The sequence below is a fragment of the Esox lucius genome, chromosome 3, assembly GCF_011004845.1.
Source record: "Esox lucius isolate fEsoLuc1 chromosome 3, fEsoLuc1.pri, whole genome shotgun sequence".
NCBI classification, from domain to species: Eukaryota; Metazoa; Chordata; class Actinopteri; order Esociformes; family Esocidae; genus Esox; species Esox lucius.
The window spans coordinates 23,311,209-23,336,165 of NC_047571.1; the positions used below are offsets into that span (position 1 = coordinate 23,311,209).

Here is a 24,957-nt window from a genome sequence, read left to right on the forward strand (position 1 = left end):
GGCAGACCGGGGTGGTGGTCCCTCTTTTTAAGAAGGGGGACCGGAGGGTGTGTTCCAACTATAGGGGGATCACACTTCTCAGCCTCCCCGGGAAAGTCTATGCCAGGGTTCTGGAGAGGAGAATACGGCCGATAGTAGAACCTCGGATTCAGGAGGAACAGTGTGGTTTTCGTCCAGGCCGTGGAACACTGGACCAGCTCTATACCCTCTACAGGGTGATGGAGGGTTCATGGGAGTTTGCCCAACCAATCCACATGTGTTTTGTGGATTTGGAGAAGGATCTGTGGAGGGTGCTTCGGGAATATGGGGTCCTGGGTCCTTTGCTAAGGGCTGTCAGGTCCCTGTACGACCGAAGCAGGAGCTTGGTCCGCATTGCCGGCAGTAAGTCAGACTTGTTCCCTGTGCATGTTGGACTCCGGCAGGGCTGCCCTTTGTCATCGGTTCTGTTCGTAATTTTTATGGACAGAATTTCTAGGCGCAGCCAGGGGCCGGAGGGTGTCAGGTTTGGGGACCACACGATTTCGTCTCTGCTCTTTGCGGATGATGTTGTCGTGTTGGCCCCTTCAAGCCAGGACCTTCAGCATGCACTTGGACGGTTTGCAGCCGAGTGTGAAGCGGTGGGGATGAAAATCAGTACCTCCAAATCCGAGGCCATGGTCCTCAGTCGGAAAAGGGTGGCTTGCCCACTTCAGGTTGGTGGAGAGTGCCTGCCTCAAGTGGAGGAGTTTAAGTATCTAGGGGTCCTGTTCACGAGTGAGGGAAGGATGGAACGGGAGATTGACAGACGGATTGGTGCAGCTTCTGCAGTAATGCGGTCGATGTATCGGTCTGTTGTGGTGAAGAACGAGCTGAGCCGCAAGGCGAAGCTCTCGATTTACCAGTCAATCTACGTTCCTACTCTCACCTATGGTCATGAGCTTTGGACAAGGTCCCGGATACAGGCGGCCGAAATGAGCTTTCTCCGCAGGGTGGCTGGGCGATCCCTTAGAGATAGGGTGAGAAGCTCGGTCACCCGGGAGGAGCTCAGAGTAGAGCCGCTGCTCCTCCACATCGAGAGGGGTCAGCTGAGGTGGATTGGGCATCTGTTTCGGATGCCTCCGGAATGCTTTCCTGGGAAGGTGTTCCGGTCCCGTCCCACCGGGAGGAGACCCCGGGGAAGACCTAGGACACGCTGGAGGGACTATGTCTCCCGGCTGGCCTGGGAACGCCTCGGTGTCCCCCAGGAAGAGCGGGAGGAAGTGTCTGGGGAGAGGGAAGTCTGGGCATCCCTGCTTAGACTGCTGCCCCCGCGACCCACCCCGGATAAGCGGAAGATGATGATGATGATGACATATTAGAAATAAAATCTAAACTAAATGTACTCATAATAAGCAAACATTTGCACTATTTGCCCCTTAACAAGTTCATAGCAGACCAGCTGATAAAATTACGTCCTAAAACTGTGTTGAAATAGCTAATTATTGCCTGCTGGAATGTTTCTCTACCATAGCATATATACTCTCAGGGGGCTTGTGGGTCATAGGTTGTTCCACAGGCGGGTCTCCCTGCATGGTGGGGCTGTCCACACGTTGCACCAGACTGTAGATGGTAGGAGATTCTGGACCTGAGAACTGATTCACCTGCTTCCCACCACCTGCTCCGCCATTTACTGAAGCCTGGAGGAGACAAAGACATATACAAACATTCAACAAACTGAAGCCTTTGAAAAAAATTTAACAACTTCGACATTTCGGAATTACAAACCACGTATAAAAAGGGATTTAATGACTTCAAATGACGTTCACTTCCTTTAACATTAAACATTAGTCACTTTGAAATGACCTAAGGTGTCTTACCCCCACTGAAGCATAATCTGTATTTACAATATCCCTTTTTCCACCTGTAATTCAAACATATACTGTAAATACTTAAAAGTAATATCTTCAGAGGTACTCTCGGTATATAGTATAAAAATAATGTGTAATCATCACATCCTGTGGTATAACAAAGTAACTTTGAGTGATAATGCACCAGGAGAGGTAAGCTTACTTTTATTTCGCTTTCGGCATAAAAAATAAATTATAAGGATGATTATGATCGGTAATATGATGGTGGCAGGTATTGCAGTGATGAGAAGATATTTTTCCCATTTTAATTCTGGTCCTGGATGAACTGAAACATAAACATTTCACACATATAATCACACAAACCAACGCTGCATCTAGTTTAGTGTGTGTTGGTTATGTCTTACCAGATAAACAAATCAATGCTATCTCCTTGTTGTCGTTGGCCCAGCTGACTTGGTTGCTGTGGTTACAGATGATGCTATCCCCTGCCACATAGATAGAGAGCAGGGAGACAGTGGAGGTCTCAGCCCCACTACTCCCTCCTCCCACCTGAGAACAGGTGCTGCTGTTACAGATGGAGGTGACAGTGGTGTTCTGACCTCTGCAGGTCACAGTCACATTACATGTACCATTAGTAGAGGAGTCCACTGTCAAGACTGGTGGCTCAACTCTCCCTGAAAACAAGTAGCCAGACAGAGTTAACAAACACACTAGCATGTACCCAGACAGTATGAACTAAACACACTAGCATGTACTCAGACAGTATGAACTAAACACACCAGCATGTACCCAGACAGTATGAACTAAACACACTAGCATGTATCCAGACAGTATGAACTAAACACACTAGCATGTACCCAGACAGTATGAACTAAACACACTAGCATGTACCCAGACAGTATGAACTAAACACACTAGCATGTACCCAGACAGTATGAACTAAACACACTAGCATGTACTCAGACAGTATGAACTAAACACACTAGCATGCACCCAGACAGTATGAACTAAACACACTAGCATGTACCCAGACAGTAAACACACCATTCAGCATCTAATTATACAGCCCTGTTACCATGACACTAAAAACAGGGTATAATGAATGAAGGAGGAAAACCTACCTTGAACTGATATCAGATATGCTGCAACTGTTGAGTCGTAATCACCACTCAGTACTGCAGTGTAACTTCCACTGTCTCCTTCCTGTACGTTTTCCAGTAGCAGAGATAGATTCCCCTCACTAAAGTTAACCCGGCCTTTATACTTAGGAAATACCACTGTGTTAAGTGTAGAATATGTTACAACAATTCCTACTGGGTTAAACTCCCAGAAAAATAAAGCTTTTGAGTCAATCTTCTCTTTACATTCAGCATATCCAGGGACATCTAATTGGACTTTCTGTCCCTTCTCCACAAACAAGCTGGACACCGTCGCCTCAGTGCTGAGAACTGAAATAAACATAGATTACATTTTAAAGAAGATGAACAACTCCAGTAAGTAGTGACAAATGGACCAGTAGGACATCGTATGAATTGTGCAATGCAACCTCTAGAAGAAATACTTGCAAATGTATTATTTTTGCAAATACACAAACATGGTGGTATTTATTTTATATTTGTAAAATTGTTTCAACTTCAAATATGTGCTGTCTATAGAACATTTCTGGTCCTGGTGTGTGAAAACACATTATTCTGCGTTATATTGGCAGTTCATTTCAGTCACCTGGAGTCTAATGCTTAAATCATAAAGGAGAGGAAAAGCAGAAAAATGTACATGTTTTGGCCCTCCAGGATCCATATTAAACAGTTCTGCTACACCCAGGGCCGTCGCTGGTGGGGTGAAAGGTGGTGACAATTATGCCAGGGGCCCCACATAATCCAGCAGTTATACTATAGGCCACTATTGCATGAATAATTATAATATTTATATAGTTTTATGCCTGAGATTTGAAATGAATCCACTATTGTAAATAGTTTAAAAATTGACACGAGACACGACGCATTGCATTATGCATGTGACCTGCCGGCTGATGATGTGTTTATTACATCAAGAAACACGAATACAACATACTGCACTTGAATGAATAAATGTTTGAGCTTTATTTTAATATTATATTACCAGTTCCATTATTATCATCTTTATTAAAATAAATAATAAGACAATCTTTTTTTTTAACTGCATTCTTTCTAAATGTTTACTTTTTGAATATTAATTAAAAAAGACTGTTATAAAAACATTATCTTGCTGTTCCTTTTTAAAACATTGGTTTTCTTCTTATTTTTTTATCTATAACCTTTGATGACCTTACATGTCACTCCACTTTTTATTAATTTTTATTAGTTGTAATTTTATCGAATTTTTAGATACTCATTGGGTACATTAACTTGTCAGGAATAACTTTATAATTTATATTTATGATTTACTTGTCATCTGTTTTAGCTGAACTGACATGGACGATCTAAGACTAAGTTATGGTATTTGTTGTCTACAGAGCCAGGTTCCTCAACCCAGCAAATGCATGACAGTAGGCCAACATCAGTTAGTGAAGGTCAAAGTGAAGAAGCTGAAAGCAGCACCAGTCAGGACACAGTCACAGACAGCCCAAAGTCACCAAGCACAAGGAGAAATGAAGGCGAGAGTGAAGGAGATTTTTTGACAACTGATCCAGGATTATGGCCAGAGAGGTTAACAGATCGTGAGCGTGAGGGGATTGTTAGAAAGCTAGCCACTACCAGTCAGACAGACCTGAAAACTATTATGCCCAAGGATTCAGAAGGCAAGACATTTCCAGAGTATCTCCAGTTTAGTAAGTCAGCAAATGGGCAAGAAAAACAGAAGAGACAGAGTCCAAGATACAGTCCAAGCATGCATTCATTGTATTGTGTGCCATGCATGCACTTTTCACAGGATAACCTCAGAAAAACATCTAGTGCGCTAAACACTAAAGAAGGGTACAAAACAGTAGATCTAAAATGGCGGTGAATGTACAACAAATTCCCTGACCATGAAGCAAGTAAGGCACACAAAGCATGCTACCTCAAATGGAAAAATCTGAAATATTCTATAATAGAAGCAAAAGGAATAGATAGCAGCTTGCAAACACAAATATAACTGGAAGTTGAACCACAGACAATTTAGGTGATGTTCACAATGATAACTTCCTTGGCACATTAGAGCTGTTAGCTCATTATGATCCTCTGCTCAGTGATCATTTGCAAAAAGTGTCAGATAGTAAGACAGGTGCAAGAATGACACATTACCTTAGTCCAGAATCACAAAATGAATTTATTGAGATATGTGGAGAAAAGGTCTTGAAAGAAATATTGAAGGAAAGGGAGCATGCAATTTATTATTCTGGGATATGTGATGCAACGCTTGACATTTCTCACATGGAGCAGAATGTGATTCTGTTAAAATATGTAGCAAAGAAAGAGAATGATCAGTGGGAGATAACTGAGCTTTTTTTACACTTCAAGGCTTTCAACGGAAAGACTGGGCGCGAAATATCAGAAATGATATTGAAGACTTTGGAGGAGCATTGCATTGATATTTCAGATTGCAGGGGACAAGGATTTGACAATGGGGCAAATATGTCCGGCAAAGTCAAAGGGGTTCAGGCTGAAATAAAGAAAATAAACCCTTTTGCTACATACTCCCCCTGTGCCACACACTCCCTGAATCTTGTTGGTGTACAAGTCATGTCCTGAGGTGTCCACATTTTTTGGCTGTTTGAACCGCCTATACAATCTCTTTAGTGCTAGTCCTGAGCGGTGGGCAATCCTTAAAAGCCAGACTGGCTGCTCCCTTCAACGTTTGTCAGAGACCAGGTAGAGTGCAGGCATAGCTGCAGTTAAACCTTTTGCAAACCACTTGCCGTCAATTTTAGAAGCTCTGGATACCATCTGTGCTAAGTGCAGTTTAACAAATGAAGCTAGGTCAGAGGCCAGTAGTCTAAAACAGTACTTCATGTCCTTCAAAGCCATAGTTCTTCTCACTGTATGGAAGAAAATCCTGCAGTCTATTGAAGACAGAAACCTAATTCTGCAATCAGGGAAAATTTCTTTGGAAGTTGAAATAAACAACATACAAGCACTGAAAGAAGAGATGGGAATTTTTCGAAACTCGTGGGATAATCTTTTTGCAGAAGCTTCCCTCATTGCAGAAGCTATGGATGTGCCCAGGGGGTTTCCAGTCCGCCACAAGAGAAGGAGAAAGAATTTTGCAGATGAGAGTCAGAGTTCAGAGGATGCCAACCAACAGGAGATAGAAGAAATCTGGTTTCGGAACAATGTGTTCCTTGTCGCATTGGATAATATAATCTCTGCCTTGGAAACCCGCTTCCAAACCACTGCAGATATATATGAAGAGTTTTCAGCAATCTTAAAGTTAAAAGACTTAGAAGAAGATCAGATTCACCCAGCGTGCCACTCATTAGTGAGCAAATATACAGAGGATCTCACAGCAGGCTTTGAGAATTAATTAAGGCATCTTAAGTCTGTGTATAATGCCACATTTGCTGACTGTCAGTCTCCTCACAACCTGCTGAATTCAGTTTACAAGATGCAGCTCCAGAGCATTTTTGGAGAAGTGTGTGTTGCAGTGCGCATCTTCTGCACTCTACCCGTCTCTGTTTCTAGTGCAGAAAGGGCTTTCAGAAAGTTGAAACTTGTCAAAAACTATCTCAGGTCTACCCAAACTCAAGAGAGGTTTAATAGCCTTGCCCGACTTTCAATTGAAAGCCAGTTAAGCAGACAGCTGGACTTCAAAGACATAATCAGTGACTTTGCCAACAAAAAGGTCAGACAATGGCATTTTGGTTAATCCTAGGTGAAGTGACGTGTAAGGTCATCAAAGGTTAAAGATCAAGCAAACCGAGATATACATATAATAATGATTCGTATAGCCAAATTTTCTTAGTTATTTCAATGCTCATTTTTGAGGGAAATTTTGTATTAGTGTTTCCTATTTAGGCCTATTTACTTTTATATTTAATGTTATATTTGTGTATTTTGCTTTTGCTGATGTACATTAAAATCTTGATTTACATTTATTTGTTTTGCTTTGTTATTTTGTAAGAAAACCCTATAAAGTTACATGTGGGCCTCCATGGTCATACGCATACAATATATGAGTATGCATACAATATATTGGTTTAGGGTGGTGGGGGGCCCACATCAATATTTTTTCAGGGGGCCCCGGATCCTCTAGCTACGGCCCTGGCTACACCCTTTGTTGCAAAAGTGCTTTTATAGGAAATAACAAGGAGAAAGTACACACAATATCACATTCTGTGTCAGATACCAATCAGGTGGACATGCAGATTATGCTACCTAATCATCATGAAGACTAAGCTCTAATATTCAGCCCACTCTGACTGATGAACTGTGAACAGCTCACTACTGTCAGTGAATTAGAAATGTTGACGCTTCAACTGGCATTGTGGTTTTCCTGTGACTGTGGCCAGACACTGAGAACTGTTTCTCACAGTATCCATAATATAAAAAAACAAAATTCTATAAGTAAATTTTTTGGTTAATTCTTTGTAAATATGTATATGTATAGACTAAAATCGCTGTATACACAGTATCTTTGGAATCAGTTACCATGAAGTAAATAATGACACATTTTCAGTTCTAATGAAATTATTTTTACATTGCTTGAATGGTGTAACACACCAACAATTAAATCCCTAGTTAATCTGATCATTTAACCATGGGTCCATTCCAATAAAGCCCTTCTTCCTGAAGTCCAAACAACATCTTAAACACTGGCTTGTTTATTGAGGCATGGGCAGAAAGAGATTACTGTGATAGAGCTTCGTATCAACCTTCAACTACACTGCAAAGATACATTTGGTTTTAAGTAACGGTACAAATTAATTCTCCTGTACTTCCTGATCAGGTAATAGACACATGTCTGATTATTGTAGTCAACAACTATCAGGTATATTGAATCTCAGATTTTACCTGCTTGATGGAGAAGAGTTTGTAGAATGACAATGTGAAAACCCATGAGAGTCTCCATTTCTTTTATATTATATTATATGTAGGAAAAGGAAGTATAGCTTAACTTTTGTGACGTTGCTGAAAAAAGCAATTCTTCATTTTTTTACAGACAGGAAGACATGTAGAAAGAGAAATTGTGGTAACAAACATTTTCAAAGGGTATATTATTTGCTTTCATTTGATCATGTGTGGTAATTAAAATTTTAAAGTATAGAAATATAGGCACAATGGTACCATTAATTCACCAAGCAGAACCATACATCTAGATGTAATTTCAGATTTAATGACATAATAGCAATTTTGTTTACAAAAACATATTATTCTGCCATGCAAAATCCTTGTTAGATTTTAATTATTATTTTCCATATTTGCAGATGTTGTGCTCATTCAGTATAACAGCAACTTATGCAGTATAACTGGCTTCAACATAATCTGCTTTACATTTTATCAGAGGACAGTCAATTATGTTTTTCATTCCTGGGAGGAAAACAATTGCATATCTCAATTTCTGTTTATGTCATTTCTGTCATCATTGCATTAGAGTTAAACACTGGTCCTAATTCCCATAGTGATTTATTGACCCATCTTGGGATTATACCAGTCCTTACCTGTCTATTACAGATGTCTTAGGAACATTTCATATTGTTAAGCTTGCAAGTGACTTAACATGTACAGTGGGGAGAACAAGTATTTGATACACTGCCGATTTTGCAGGTTTTCCCACTTACAAAGCATGTCTGTAATTTTTATCATAGGTACTCTATGATTAAAAAACTTCAATTAGTGCTGCACACGGCTGCTAGAATACTAACTACAACAAATACATTTGAACACATTACTCTTGTACTAGTGTTCTTACACTGGCTGCCTTTTATGGTTAGGGCAAATGTTAAGGTTTTACTGTTAACCTATAAATCAATACATGGACTTGCTCCTACTTACCTTGCTGAAATGATCCAGTCATACATACCTACACACAACCTACGATCGCAAGATGCAGGCCGTTTAATTGTACCGAGAATTTCTAAACAAACAGCCGGGCCTTTTCTCATAGAGCTCCACTACTGTGGAATTATCTGCCAATTAAGGTTAGAAATGCAAACTTTCAAGTGTCTACTAAAAACTCATCTCTACAGCACGGTTTATGATTAGGTGTAGCCTGGCCCGGGGGCGTGAAGGTGACTTGTAGGCTTGATACTGTCCACCCTTGCTGTCTTGCCAGATGGGCTCTCGTTGCCACTGGGATGCCCTCCCTCCAATGCCTTTCGGGGGAAGTGTCACTGGCTGGTTGTTGTCTCTCTGTTGCGCACTTGTGCAATTGGGCTTTACTCTGCTGGCAATACTCGGCCCTCATTCAGGGTGGTTGCGGTAGGTGGGTGTCCATTTGGTTGATGCCTGGTAATGTGGTTGGATTGATTTCCTGCCTGTTGGGCCCTGTCCGGGGCCTCCGCCGGGTACCGGACCCCCCTGTCTCAGTTCCAAGGTCTTATGCTGCTATACTATTGTGATGGGGGATTGGGTCAGTTCTCCTTCCCCACTAAGTTCTTCTTCTCCACTATAAATCCTTGATATGAGCAATGCATTTTCTAAATTTTCCAGTCTCCTCCCGTTTTAAACTTTAGGAGGACATGAGGTCCTGGTCCACACCTGAAGAGTACCTGGTTTGGGGGGCCCGTTGCTGTCCCTGTCCTTGTCCATCTGGTCATACTTCTGACCTAGTCTAAATTTAAATAGACTCTTGATTTAGCCCACATACATTTATTAATTATTCCAATTGGACTTTTAAAATCTCACCCGGCACAGCCAGAAGAGGACTGGTCACCCCTCTGAGCCTGGTTCCTCTCTAGGTTTCTTCCTAAAATTCAGCCTTCTTAGGGAGTTTTTCCTAGCCACTGAAATTCAAAACTACTGTTGTTTGCTCCTTGGGCTTTAAGGCCGGGTGTTTCTGTAAAAGCACTTTGTGACAACTGCTTTTGTAAAAAGGGCTTTATAAATACATTTGATTGATTGATACTCTTCAACTGTGAGTGACGGAATCATTATATGATTTTTAAGTCATTAATTTGCATTTCATTGCATGACATAAGTATTTGATACATCAGAAAAGAAGAACTTAATATTTGGTACAGAAACCTTTGTTTGCAATTACAGATATGTTTCCTGTAGTTCTTGACCAGGTTTTCACACACTGCAGCAGGGATTTTGGCCCACTCCTCCATACAGACAATCTCCAGATCCTTCAGGTTTCGGGGCTGTCGCTGGGCAATACAGATTTTCAGCTCCCTCCAAAGGTTTTCTATTGGGTTCAGGTCTGAAGACTGGCTAGGCCACTCCAGGACCTTGAGATGCTTCTTACGGAGCCACTCCTTAGATGCCCTGGCTGTGTGTTTCTGGTCGTTGTCCCAGCCATGATCAGACCACATGAACTTCTCCCATTCCTCCTCTGGATCATCCAGATGGTCATTGGCAAACTTCAGACGGGCCTGGACATGTGCTGACTAGAGCAGGGGGATCTTGCGTGCGCTGCAGGATTTTAATCCATGACGGTGTAGTGTGTTACAAATGGTTTTCTTTGAGACTGTGGTCCCAGCTCTCTTCAGGTCATTGACCAAGTCCTGCCGTGTTTTTCTGGGCTGATCCCTTACCTTCCTCATGATCATTGATGCCACACAAGGTGAGATCTTGCATGGAGCCCCAGACCGAAGCAGATTGACCATCATCTTGAACTTACTCCACTTTCTAATAATTGCGCCAACAGTTGTTGCCTTCTCAGCAAGTTGCTTGCCTATTGTCCTGTAGCCCATCCCAGCCTTGTGCAGGTCTACAATTTTATTCCTGATGTCCTTACACAGCTCTCTGGTCTTGGCCATTGTGGAGAGGTTGGAGTTTGTTTGATTGAGTGTGTGGACAGGTGTCTTTTATACAGGTAACAAGTTCAAACATGTGCAGTTAATACAGGCAATGAGTGGAGAACAGGAGGGCTTCTTAAAGAAAAACTAAGGTCTGTGAGAGCCAGAATTCTTACTGGTTGGTAAGTGATCAAATTCTTATCTATTATTAAAGAATTTGATTTTCTGGATTTTAGATTCTGTCTCTCACAGTGGAAGTGTACCTATGATAAGAAATTATAGACCTCTACATGCTTTGTAAGTAGGAAAACCTGCAAAATCTGCAGTGTATCAAATACTTGTTCTCCCCACTGTATGTGGTCCTCATAGGCAAAAACGCAATGAATGTTATTTATCTCAAATTGTCAGTTTATTACACACAGCTGGAGTTCAATGTTTGTATCAGACCCAGTTTGTTTGAATCAAACCCAGAAAACAAAAATAATAAACAAGTTTTGTCCCTCCAGCATCCATAATGAACAGTTTTATTAAGCCCTTTGTTACAAAATGTGGTTTTACAGGAAATTACAAGAAAGCAATACACACAATACCACATTCTTTCTCAGATACCATTCTGGTTGACTTGCAGTATATGCTACCTAACCCTCATTAATACTTGGCTACAGTATTCAGCACACTCTGATCAATATGTCTGTAAACGATTTGAGCTGTGAACAGCTCACTACTGTCAGCAAATGAGAAATGCCCTTGTGGTTTTCCTGTCAATGTTGCCAGACCCTGAGACCTTTTTCTCACAGTATATGTAACATCATAACCCCAAATTCTATTAGTAATGTTTTTGATAATTCTTTGTAAATAAAAATACATAGACTCCAACTGCTGTATATAGAGTATCAATGGAATCAGTTTCCATGTTAATAAGGACATATTGAATTAAATGAATGGTGTAACAAAACAACCATTACAACCTGAGTTCATTTGATCATATTTCCCTGGGGCCATTCTAATAAACCCCTTCCTCCAGAATTGTGTACTACACCAAACAATGTCATAAACACTGGATTGAAGGAGTCATGGGCCAGAAAGAGATTACTGTGGCAGAGCCTCGTATCAACCCTCAACCACCACACACAAAAGATACATTTGATTATAAGTAACGGTACAAACCTCCTGTACCTCCTGAACAGGTTATAGACACACATGTCTAATTACTGTAGTCAATAACTATCAGATGTATTGAAATAATGATTTTACCTGCTTTACAGAGAAGAGTTTGTAGAATGACAATGTGAAAATACATGAGGGTCTCCATTTTCTGAGATCATACGTAGAATAAGGAAGTACAGCTCAAATGTTGTGACGTTGAAAGAAGCCGTTCTTCATTTTCATTTTACTGACTAGATGTAGTAACAAACAGGTTACATCATTTCCTTTACATTTTAAAGTATAGAAACATAGGCACAATATGACCAATAATTCGCCAAGCAGAACCATACATCTAGATGACATAATCCATGCATTTCTTACAAAAATATATTATTCTGCCAGGCAAGATCCTTGTTAGATTTTGATAAGTATTTTCCAAATGTGTGACAAATCACACCAAAGAACCTTTCAATGAACTCTAATAACACCCCAGACCCTATGTATTGCTCTACTAGAGTTTAGTTTGGGACATATGACCAATGACTCACATGGATACACAATTCTATTTATTCCTCTGGAAAACCACGGTATCATGTGTAACGTACATATTGGGGAAATTCCTGTGAGAGTCAGGATTTAGTCATGGTTTTAGATGAGAATGCATTCACCCTTTTTTTTATCTTGGCTTACAATAATGAATATACTGTATTTGGACTGTTGGTACTACTGAATGTTGTTAGAGGATCATGACAAATCATGGCAGACTTTTGGAGTTCATTTTGTGTTGTTTTTTTTCCTCCTATTAATTTAATGCTACTAGAGGCAAGCCTAATTGCTTTGTTTATATGCACTGAAACATGTAAAAATGGCCTTTCAATTGTTTAACAGTTTAAGACATTTGAAGTACCAATGATAAAAAAGCAGAACAAAAGTATTCAATTATTTCACTGTAGACATTCAGTGTAGAGTAGTGAGTTGACATACAGTTGTACTCATATGTTTGAATACCATGGCAGAAATTGGGAAATTCTGGCATTGATTTTGAAAAAAAAAAATTATTTTATATAAGAACCTTGATCATATAAAGCAATTTTTTATCACATAGTTGTTTGACTACTTCCTAAATCATAACCATAACAGAAATCAACCAAATGGCCCTGATCAAAAGTTGACATACCATTGAATGTTTGGCCTTGTAAAAGACACACAAGGTGACACACAAAGGTGACAATGGCAATTAAAGGAGAAGTTCCCACATCTGTGGCTTTTTTAATTGCAATTGCAATTAGTGTCATATATTCTTCTGCCTGAAAGCTGTGCATGCGACACACTTGGACTTTCCAGCACGACGATGACCCTGACTTAAATGGGAACTCCTGTGTTCTGTTCCATTTATTAAATTGTTCTTGTGCAGCATGTAAAATATAATCTATTTTTAACCTGATTTGCAGATGTTGAGTTCATATTCAGTAACTGGCTTCAGTAGCAGTTTCACTGCATGCAAGGTTTTACAGTTTATCAGATGACAGTCAGCATAGTCTTTTTTACTCTGGGGGACAAAACAATTGCGTACCTCAATTTCAATTTCTTTCATTTCTGTCATCGTTGCATTAATTTATACCTTTCAGAGTTAAATGTTGGGCCTAATTCCCATGGTTGTTTAATGACCTGTCCATCTCAATAGTGCTTGTACTGTATGAGTCTGCAGTATATTATTGATGTCTTAGGAATATGTCATATTGTTAAGCTTGCCAGTGTCTTAAGACAGACTTGTTTTGTGCTGCCTTAATGGAAAGACTAATGGCATGGTTAAACCCGGGTTAAACCCATAACAGGTGGCACCGACCAGGAAAATGGACAGCGCCACCACCAGCAGTGAAATCACTGTGCTAGTGATTTGATATTTGTCACTTGATATTTTCTGTGTACCCTGCATGTGTATTATGTCACATTTGTTTTACTTGCCTGCTCCAGGTAGACGCAGAAATAACACATGACAAACTGAATCTTTAGAGGAAAATCAACAAAATCTATAAAAATACACATTTAAAACATTGTATTCAGTGTTAAAGGGCTTTTAGTGGGTTGAAAGCATACATTTAGCTATATACATTCCAGAATCAAAAGTGATACAAACTTTTGGTGCTGTGTTACATAATAAAGTGCTAAATGGTTTTATCTGTATCAATAACAGCAACAACAACAGATACTGTATATCTTGCCGACTACGATACTAACACACCTTTCTCAAGTGATACCAAGCGTGCCGCACAAGCCCTGAAAAGTGAAGCCAAAACGTCTCGATCGCCCCCTGGTGAGTGGTCCTACTATAGGTCATAAACCCCACCTCCCCATGTTATTCAATGGGACGCGAGACCAACTAAACAATTAAATTACCCTTCAAATATCTTTTTTCTGAAGCTGGTTTCTGTCATTTACAGCTATCTGAGCCGAGGAGCCACTGAAGTGCCAACAGGCTTTTTTCACGATCTTCGGAGGACTGAAGAGATTGGAGCTTTAAATTGAATCTCTAAATTTCTATAATTGATATAATTTCACACGGACATAATGGGTTGTTCTGCAGTAGATTGTGTTAACCGATCTGGCATTTCCAATCGATCTTTGAATTTCTTTCGGTAAGTTAAATTTATAAGCTATTTAATTAGTAAATAAATGTAATGGGCTAGCTAACGTTAGCTAAAAGACAACAAGCCTCGTTAATAGCCATGTTAATAGCTAGCAGGTGATCGTTAGCTAGAAGTTACCAATTATTTTTGTTTTAGGCCTATTCTAAATTAAGGTTAAACATGATGTAAGTTAGGCAAAAACATATAGTCTAGGTTTAACAAGCAAAGGTTGTACTGTACTTGGACTTGATTGAACTCTGTTTAAATGTGTGGTTAGTAGGCTACTTGTATTTACCTTATTTTAATGAGGTTGGAGTGGAACGGAGCAGACAGAGTTCACAGGAGCAGGACTCCACTTCCAAAACAGTGCAGCGTGTGCTTGCATTTGATTACGGTATGCACATTCTGCGAGGGAGAGTGAGGGCGGGGCACAGGGGTGGGGCCGTTGATTTCACGGCTTTACGGCTTTACTTCCTGCTCGCTACTGCGTATAACTACTGCGCAGAACTGGTCCCAAGATCGCTATCTGCGCAGACGCAAGTCCAAGATGTCAGCGCCATATCGGGACACTGGCGGCTTCAGTTTTCACCAATGGAAAAGAGCGAAGGGGTGTCGTCCATTTTTTTTTACAGTCTATGGTTCCCCCCAGGGCTGTATTTTGAGCCCGAAGGTACAAACAGGCTACGGGACAGCTTCTTTGCACAGGCTGTAAGGCTGCTCAACTCGGGAACCCCTCTTCCCTTCCATCCATAGTTCCATGCACACCTGTTACTTTATATCATGCTCATCTGCCACTTACACTCACCTAAAGGATTATTAGGAACACCTGTTACATTTCTCATTAATGCAATTATCTAATCAACCAATCACATGGCAGTTGCTTCAATGCATTTAGGGGTGTGGTACTGGTCAAGACAATCTCCTGAACTCCAAACTGAATGTCAGAATGGGAAAGAAAGGTGATTTAAGCAATTTTGAGCGTGGCATGGTTGTTGGTGCCAGATGGACCGGTCTGAGTATTTCACAATCTCCTCAGTTACTGGGATTTTCACACACAACCATTTCTAGGGTTTACAAAGAATGGTGTGAAAAGGGAAAAACATCCAGTATGCGGCAGTCCTGTGGGCGAAAATGCCTTGTTGATGCTAGAGGTCAGAGGAGAATGGGCCGACTGATTCAAGCTGATAGAAGAGCAACTTTGACTGAAATAACCACTCATTACAACCGAGGTATGCAGCAAAGCATTTGTGAAGCCACAACACGCACAACCTTGAGGCGGATGGGCTACAACAGCAGAAGACCCCACCGGGTACCACTCATCTCCACTACAAATAGGAAAAAGAGGCTACAATTTGCACGAGCTCACCAAAATTGGACAGTTAAAGACTGAAAGAATGTTGCCTGGTCTGATGAGTTTCCATTTCTGTTGAGACATTCAGATGGTAGAGTCAGAATTTGGTGTAAACAGAATGAGAACATGGATCCATCATGCCTTGTTACCACTGTGCAGGCTGGTGGTGGTGGTGTATTGGTGTGGGGGATGTTTTCTTGGCACACTTTAGGCCCCTTTGTGCCAATTGGGCATTGTTTAAATGCCACGGCCTACCTGAGCATTGTTTCTGACCATGTCCATCCCTTTATGACCACCATGTACCCATCCTCTGATGGCTACTTCCAGCAGGATAATGCACCATGTCACAAAGCTTGAATCATTTCAAATTGGTTTCTTGAACATGACAATGAGTTCACCGTACTGAAATGGCCCCCACAGTCACCAGATCTCAACCCAATAGAGCATCTTTGGGATGTGGTGGAACGGGAGCTTCGTGCCCTGGATGTGCATCCAACAAATCTCCATCAACTGCAAGATGCTATCCTGTCAATATGGGCCAACATTTCTAAAGAATGCTTTCAGCAGCTTGTTGAATCAATGCCACGTAGAATTAAGGCAGTTCTGAAGGCGAAAGGGGGTCAAACACAGTATTAAAATGGTGTTCCTAATAATCCGTTAGGTGAGTGTATATCATGCACTTGTCACTTTTACATTGCACTCCGGTTGTATAGTTGTATAGTTATTATTATTGATGTGTGGTTTTGTATAGTGTTATTACAGATTGATTGTGTTATCTTTTTTTTTTTTTATTGTTTACTGTTACTTTTAACTGCACTGTCGGGTGTAGGAAAACCAAGCATTTCATAGCTGTATCTTGTTATTGCAAATGACAAATAACTTTTAACTTGAGATGAACTTTTCCCTGCCAAAGCTATTTTATTCCACAGCACAAAAACATTCATTTTTTTTACGTTCGTGAATGACATTGCTACAATAACTATCAATATTGGTGACAATAACTGACTTTTTTTGTCAAGTGAAAAAATGAGAGAATCGCAGAAACCCTACTCTTTTACTGCGCAAGTGATTTTAATCTATACTATATTACCCTCAAGAGCATAGACACGTGTGTACTTTTGAAAATCCACAAGGAATAGTCTCACTACTCTATAACTGTAAACAGTTTTAGTTTAGGCTTCCTATAACGTAGCTACTGAATGTTGTAGCCAGCCAAGTTTTTGTCTATCCTGACCCAAAAAGCATGCACAGATGCGTACTTTGAAAACCCACCAGCAACAGTCACAATGCATCTGTAAACGGTTTTATTTTAGGCTTACTATAACGTAGATGCTGAAGGTTATAGACAGGGAGTTCCTAATGCATAATTTGTTTTGGGTGTGAGGAGATTTGAATGTGGGACCTATAGTTTGCAGGTCTGCTTTCTCTAACCACTATGCTATTTAACAAGCTGCATTTAGTCAGTCTGTCAGTCAGTCAGAAAGAAAGCAAATCAGGTAAAATTGAGGCAACTTCAAACATTTGTGTCTAGAGCCTGCTGCGTCATTTGTTACACACCGTTTATTTTTTTGCCAGACCGCGTAGCGGAGCCGGCCAAGAAGAGTGAATGTCTCTTACTGAGTGACTGACTGACTGATTGACTGGGTGCACCTTGTTAAATAGCTTAGTGGTTAGAGAAGCAGACCTGTAAACTATATGTCCTGTGTTTGTTTCTCCTCACACGGGAGACGAAGTACGCATTATAAATTATTCTGTAAAGATAAAAACTTTGCTGGCTAGAACCTTCAGTATGTCCATTAAAGTAAGCATGAAATAAAACAGTTTATGGTTATATTGCGACTGTTTCTGGTGGATTTTCAAAGTAAGCATCCGTGCATGCGTTTTGGATCAGGATAGACAAACACATTTGCAGGCTACAACATACAGTAGTTACCTTATAGTAAGCCTTAACTAAATCAGTATACAGTTACATTGCGACTGTTTCAGGCATGGAAAAGTTCATCTTCAGTCACGCTAGCAATTGCTCGAATGCTCGACATTTATTAATTACTTCTGGTAGTTAAAATTATGAAAGGTATGAAAGTTTTATTATTCTTGTGAGTCAATAAACACTGTAATGTCATCCGCATAGGCCGGAACTACTACTATATTCCTACTGACACTCCTTTAATTCTCTTATCGTACTTCATTATGTTCAATAGTGGGCTTATGGCCAAGACACAGAATGCGGCGCACAATGGGCATCCTTGTTTTACCCGTCTGTTTACCTTAAAGGACTCAATCAGTGCACCGTTTACATATATTTGAACTGTCGATTTTATATAGAGCAGTTTAAGCATATTTATGAAATCATCAGGGAAACCACACCATTCAAAATCATTCCAGACAAATTCCCTGGAGATAAAATCAAAGGCTTTTTTCTGGTCCTAAACATCTGCTACATTTTGGGAGTATATTATTTTACTCTAAAATAATATAAACATAAATGATCCCACATCAGCCTCCCTTTTATTGCACATGTTTGTTCTTTTTCAATAATACTTTCGAATATACATTGAACAAGAGAACAAGTATTTGATACACTGCCGATTTTGCAGGTTTTCCTACTTACAAAGCATGTAGAGGTCTGTAATTTTTATCATAGGTACACTTCAACTGTGAGAGACGGAATCTAAAACAAATCCAGAAAATCACATTGTATGATTTTTAAATGATTAATTAGCATTTTGCTCAATGATGATCTCACCTCGTGGGGCATCAATGATCATGAGGAAGGTGAGGGATCAGCCCAGAGCTACACAGCAGGGCCTGGTCAATGACCTGAAGAGAGCTGGGACCACATTCTCAAAGAAAACTATCAGTAACACACTACGCCGTCATGGATTAAAATCCTGCAGCGCACGCAAGGTCACCCTGCTCAAGCCAGCGCATGTCCAGGCCCGTCTGAAGTTTGCCAGTGACCATCTGGATGATCCAGAGGAGGAAAGAAAGAAGGTCATGTGGTCTGATGAGACAAAAATGTAGCATCCCAACCATGAAGCATGGAGGTGGAAACATCATTCTTTGGGGATCCTTTCCTGCATAGGGGACAGGACGACTGCATCATATTGAGGGGAGGATGGATGGGGCCATGTATCACGAGATCTTGGCCAACAACCTCCTTCCCTCAGTAAGAGCATTGAAGATGGGTCATGGCTGGGTCTTCCAGCATGACAACAACCTGAAACACACAGCCAGGGCAACTAAGGAGTGGCTCCGTAAGAAGCATATCAAGGTCCTGGAGTGGCCTAGCCAGACTTCAGACCTGAACCCAATAGAAAATATTTGGAGGGAGCTGAAAGTCCTTATTGCCCAGCGATATCCCCGAAACCTGGAGGATCTGTAGAAGGTCTGTATGGAGGAGTGGGCCAAAATCCCTGCTGCCGTGTTTGCAAACCTGGTCAAGAACTACAGGAAACGTTTGGTCTCTGTAATTGCAAACAAAGGTTTCTGTACCAAATATTAAGTTCTGCTTTTCTGATGTATCAAACACTTATGTCATGCAATAAAATGCTAATTAATTACTTGAAAATCATACAACGTGATTTTCTGGATTTTTGTTTTAGATTCCGTCTCTCACAGTTGAAGTGTACCTATGATAAAAATGACACACTTCTACATGCTTTGTAAGTGGGAAAACCTGCAACATCGGCAGTGTATCAAATACTTGTTCTCCCCACTGTATCTTTCAGTGAATTCATCACTACCTTAGCAAAGATCTTATAATCTAGGTTCATCATTGTAAGGTTCCTCCAATGTCCTAAATCATATTCATCATTTCTTTTTTATATGTAAGTGTCATGACACCCTGGTAAAAAGATACTTGATTATACACGTCAGTCAACATTTCAGAAACTTCTTTAATGCCTAATTGGTAAAATTCTGCTGGTAAATCATCTAAACCCTGTGAATTGCCCATATTCAATCAATATGGCCTTATTAACTTCAGGTACAGTCGTGCTCATAAGTTTGCATACCCTGGCAGAAATAGTGAATATTTGGCATTGATTTAGAAAATATGACTGATCATGTCTTTTATTCAAGGATAGTGATCATACAAAGCATTTATTATCACAGAGTTTTCGGCTCCTATTTAAATCATAATGGTAACAGACATTTCCCAAACGGCAGTGATCATGAGTTTACATACCCTTGGTGACCTCACCTATCAAATATTCTGAACATATATTCTCATTGCAGCCTTCTGGAAAAAAATATCTGTCTTTGTACATGTCTTTGTACATATAATTTAAAAGTTATTTAACATTAATTCTAATGTCTGCATCTCCTTTCTTGTTTTCCACCATTTGAATCTGTTCCAACTTTAAGGGTTGTTTTTTCCATCCTTTCTTCAAATTTGGAAACAAGGGAGGTGCTGTTTGGTGTACCATTCAAATTGTTTACATCATTTCCGGAATACAGATTGATGTTTGAATGCTTTCATTATTATATTTTCATCTGATTCAGTTTTGTTCTATTTTGTTTTTAAATGTACATATTTCTCCATTGTTTCTTTATACCTTTCATTCCTTTTCTTATTCAGACACTTGCATTTAATACAGAAGAAATATATGTCCTTTTGCCAACAACATTCATCTCTTCTAATCATGGGCCGGCTGAACTAGGCTTGCCTGATTCCTTTTCTGGTTTTAGGTATTGATGTACTTGATCTACTTCATCACACACCTGTGACCTATAAAATGGAGACAAAAACATATATAAACATTCAACAAACTGAAGCCTTTGAAAAAATAGAAACAACTTTACATTTATGAATGACAAACCACATATAAAAAGGGATTTAATTACCTCAAATTACGTTCAATTCCTTTAACATTAAACATTAGTCACTTTGAAATGACCTAAGGTGTCTTACCTTAACTGAAGCATAATCTGTGTTTACAATATCCCTTTCTCCACCTGTAACTCGACCAAATAAATACTTAAAAGTTGAAACTTCAGAGGCTCTCTGGATATACAGTATATAATGTGACGTCATCGCATCTTTAGAGATCACAAAGTCACATTGAGTTATAATGCAGCAGGACAGGTGAGCTTACATGAAATATATCAGGATGGGTACTACCATGATGATGAAAATTAAGGGAAGATATTGGCCTTTTGTCCCCTCTGCTCCTGAATAAACAGAAACATGAAGATCACTCATATTACCATGCAAACCCACACCACATACATCTACTTTAGCGTGTGTCTGTTATGTCTTACCAGAAACACAAATTGATTCTATATTCTTGTTGTCGTTAGCCCAGCTGACTTGGTTGCTGTGGTTACAGATGATGCTATCCCCTGCCACATAGACAGAGAGCAGGGAGACAGTGGAGGTCTCAGCCCCACTACTCCTTCTTCCCACCTGAGAACAGGTGCTTCTGTTACAGATGGAGGTGACCGTGGTGTTCTGACCTCTGCAGGTCATAGTCACATTACATATACCATTAGTAGAGGAGTCCACTTTCAGGACTGGTGGCTCAACTCTCACTGAAAACAAGTAGCCAGAAAGAGTTAACAAACACACTAGCATGTACCCAGACAGTATGAACTAAACACACAAGTATGTACCCAGACAGTTTGAACTAAACACACTAGTATGTACACAGACAGTACAAACAAAACACACTAGCATGTACCCAGACAGTATGAACTAAATACACTAGCATGTACCCAGACAGTACGAACTAAACACACTAGTATGTACCCAGACAGTATCGATTAAACACACTAGCATGTACCCAGACAGTATGAACTAAACACACTAGCATGTACCCAGACAGTACGAACTAAACACACTAGGATATACCCAGACAGTATGAACTAAACACACTAGCATGTACCCAGACAGTATGAACTAAACACACTTGCATGCACCCAGACAGTATGAACTAAACACACTAGTACCCAGACAGTATGAACTAAACACACTAGTATGTACCCAGACAGTATCGATTAAACACACTAGCTTGTACCCAGACATTATGAACTAAACACACTAGTATGTACCCAGACAGTATGAACTGAACACACTAGCATGTACCCAGACAGTATGAACTAAACACACTAGCATGTACCCAGACAGTACGAACTAAACACACTAGCATGTACTCAAACAGTATGAACTAAACACACTAGCATGTACTCAGACAGTATGAACTAAACACACTAGCATGTACCCAGACAGTATGAACTAATCACACTAGCATGTACCCAGACAGTATGAACTAATCACACTAGCATGTAACCAGACAGTATGAACTAAACACACTAGCATGCACCCAGACAGTATGAACTAAACACACTAGCATGTACTCAGACAGTATGAACTAAACACACTAGTACCCAGACAGTATGAACTAAACACACTAGTATGTACCCAGACAGTAAACACACCATTCAGCATCTAATTATACAGCCCTGTTATCATGACACTAGAAACAGGGTATAATGAATGAAGGAGGAAAACCTACCTTGAACTGATATCCGATATGCTGCAACTGTTGTGGATCTGTCACCAAGCAGTACTGCAGTGTAACTTCCAATGTCTCCTTCCTGTACGTTTTCCAGTAGCAGAGAAAGATTCCCCTCACTAAAGTTAACCCGGCCTTTATACTTAGGAAATACCACTTTCTCATATTTAGTATATCTTACAACATTTCCTACTGGGTTAAACTTCCAGAAAAAGACAGCATTTGAGTCAATCTTCTCTTTACATTCAGCATATCCAGGGACATCTAATTGGACTTTCTGTCCCTTCTCCACAAACAAGCTGGACACCGTCGCCTCAGTGCTGAGAACTGAAATAAACATAGATTACATTTTCAAGAAGATGAACAACTCCAGTAAGTAGTGACAAATGGACCAGTAGGACATCGTATGAATTGTGCAATGCAACCTCCAGAAGAAATACTTGCAAATGTATTATTTTTGCAAATACACAAACATGGTGGTATTTATTTTATATTTGTAAAATTGTTTCAACTTCAAATATGTGCTGTCTATAGAACATTTCTGGTCCTGGTGTGTGAAAACACATTATTCTGCGTTATATTGGCAGTTCATTTCAGTCACCTGGAGTCTAATGCTTAAATCATAAAGGAGAGGAAAAGCAGAAAAATGTACATGTTTTGGCCCTCCAGGATCCATATTAAACAGTTCTGCTACACCCAGGGCCGTCGCTGGTGGGGTGCAAATACACAAACATGGTGGTATCTTTTTTTTATTTGTGAAATAGTTTAAACTTTCAAGATGAGCCCAGCTCAACTACTCAAGTATTTGATACACTGCCAATTTTGCAGTTTTTCCTACTTACAAACATGTGGAGGTCTGTAATTTTTTATCATAGGTACACTTCAACTGTGATAGACGGAATCTACAACAAAAATCCACAAGATCACATTGTTTGTATTTTCAATAATGTTTACATTTTATTGCATGAAATAAGTATTTTGATCAACTACCAACCAGAAAGAATTTCAGCTGTTAGTTATTCTTAAAGAAGCCCTCCTGTTCTCCACTCATTACCTGTATTAACTGCACCTGTTTGAACTCGTTACCTGTATAAAAGACACCTGTCCACACACTCAATCAAACAGACTCCAACCTCTCCCCAATGGCCACCAACACAGTTGAAGAGTACCTATGATAAAAATTAAGTGGGAAAACCTGCAAAATTGGCAGTGTATCAAATACTTGTTCTCCCCAATGTATGTGCTATCTTAAGAACATTTCTGGTCCTGGTGGGTGAAAACACATTATTCTGCGTCAAATTGGCAGTTAATTTCATTCACCTGGAGTCCAATGTTTAAATCAGACCTAGATAATTAAATAAGGAAAATAAGAAAAATGTACATGTTTTGGCCCTCCAGGATCTATATTAAATAGTTCTGCTACACCCTTTGTTGCAAAAGTACTTTTACAGGATATTACAAGGAGACAATACACACAATATCACATTCTGTGTCAGATACCAATCAGGTGGACTTGCAGAATATGCTACCTAATCATCATGAAGACTAAGCTCCAATATTCAGCCCACTCTGACTGATGAACTGTGAACAGCTCACTACTGTCAGTGAATGAGAAATGTTGATGCTTCAACTGGCGTTGTGGTTTTCCTGTTACTGTTGCCAGACACTGAGAACTGTTTCTCACAGTATCCTTAATATAAAAAACAAAATTCTATAAGTAAATGTTTTGGTTAATTCTTTGTAAATATGTATATGTATACACAGTATCTTTGGAATCAGTTACCATAAAGTAAATAATGACACATTTTCAGTTCTAATGAAATTATTTTTACATTGCTTGAATGGTGTAACACACCAACAAAAAAATCCCTAGTTAATCTGATCATTTAACCCTGGGTCCATTCCAATAAAGCCCTTCCTCTGGAGTCCAAACAACATCTTAAACACTGGCTTGTTTATTGAGGCATGAGCAGAAAGAGATTACTGTGATAGAGCTTCGTATCAACCTTCAACCACCACACTGCAAAGATACACTTGGTTTTAAGTAACGGTACAAATTAATTCTCCTGTACCTCCTGATCAGGTAATAGACACGTCTAATTATTGTAGTCAACAACTATCAGGTATATTGAATCACTGATTTTACCTGTTTGATGGAGAAGAGTTTGTAGAATGACAATATTAAAACACACGAGGGTCTCCATTTCTTTTTAGATTATATGTAGGAAGAGGAAGTGTATCTTAACTTTTGTGACGTTGCTGAAAAAAACAGTTCTTAATTTTGTTACAGACAGGAAGACATGTAGAAAGAGAAATTATGGTAACAAACATTTTCAAAAGGTATATCATTTGCTTTAATTTGAAAATGTGTTATTACATTTGGTTATTTGTATTTTAAAGTATAGAAATATAGGCAAAATGGTACCATTAATTCACCAAGCAGAACTAAACATCTAGATGTAATTTCAAATGTAATGACATAATAGATAATTCTTTACAAAAATATATTATTCTGTCCTTGTTAGATTTTGCATGGCATCCCTATGTATTGCTTTACTAGGGCGCTGCTTGGGACATTTGCCTAATGACTCACATGGATACACAATTCCATTCATTCATCAGGTAAACCCCAGTA

The 24,957-nt window shown here is 39.7% G+C and overlaps 2 protein-coding genes across 3 annotated transcripts; both read right to left on the reverse strand.

Annotated features, from left to right (window-relative positions):
- Positions 1-1,303: 1,303 nt before the first annotated feature.
- Positions 1,304-2,860, reverse strand: LOC117592788. Its single transcript, XM_034291584.1, has 4 exons — positions 2,231-2,860; positions 2,029-2,151; positions 1,836-1,879; positions 1,304-1,655 (listed from the first exon to the last, which is right to left on the reverse strand). Exons 1-4 carry the CDS (start codon positions 2,541-2,543, stop codon positions 1,458-1,460), a joined length of 678 nt encoding a protein of 225 aa, XP_034147475.1. The 5' UTR covers positions 2,544-2,860; the 3' UTR covers positions 1,304-1,457.
- Positions 2,861-19,626: 16,766 nt separating this feature from the next.
- LOC105022851 lies at positions 19,627-24,572 on the reverse strand. 2 transcript variants are annotated; one of them, XM_034291583.1, is made up of 6 exons: positions 24,469-24,572; positions 22,323-22,649; positions 21,070-21,339; positions 20,930-20,979; positions 20,720-20,763; positions 19,627-20,536 (listed from the first exon to the last, which is right to left on the reverse strand). In XM_034291583.1, the coding sequence occupies exons 1-5, from the start codon at positions 24,524-24,526 to the stop codon at positions 20,743-20,745; spliced, it is 726 nt and encodes a 241-aa protein (XP_034147474.1). In that variant the 5' UTR covers positions 24,527-24,572; the 3' UTR covers positions 19,627-20,536; positions 20,720-20,742. The 2 variants fall into 2 exon arrangements, with proteins under 2 accessions (XP_034147474.1, XP_034147473.1); XM_034291582.1 differs by having other exon boundaries at positions 20,904-20,979.
- Positions 24,573-24,957: the final 385 nt, after the last annotated feature.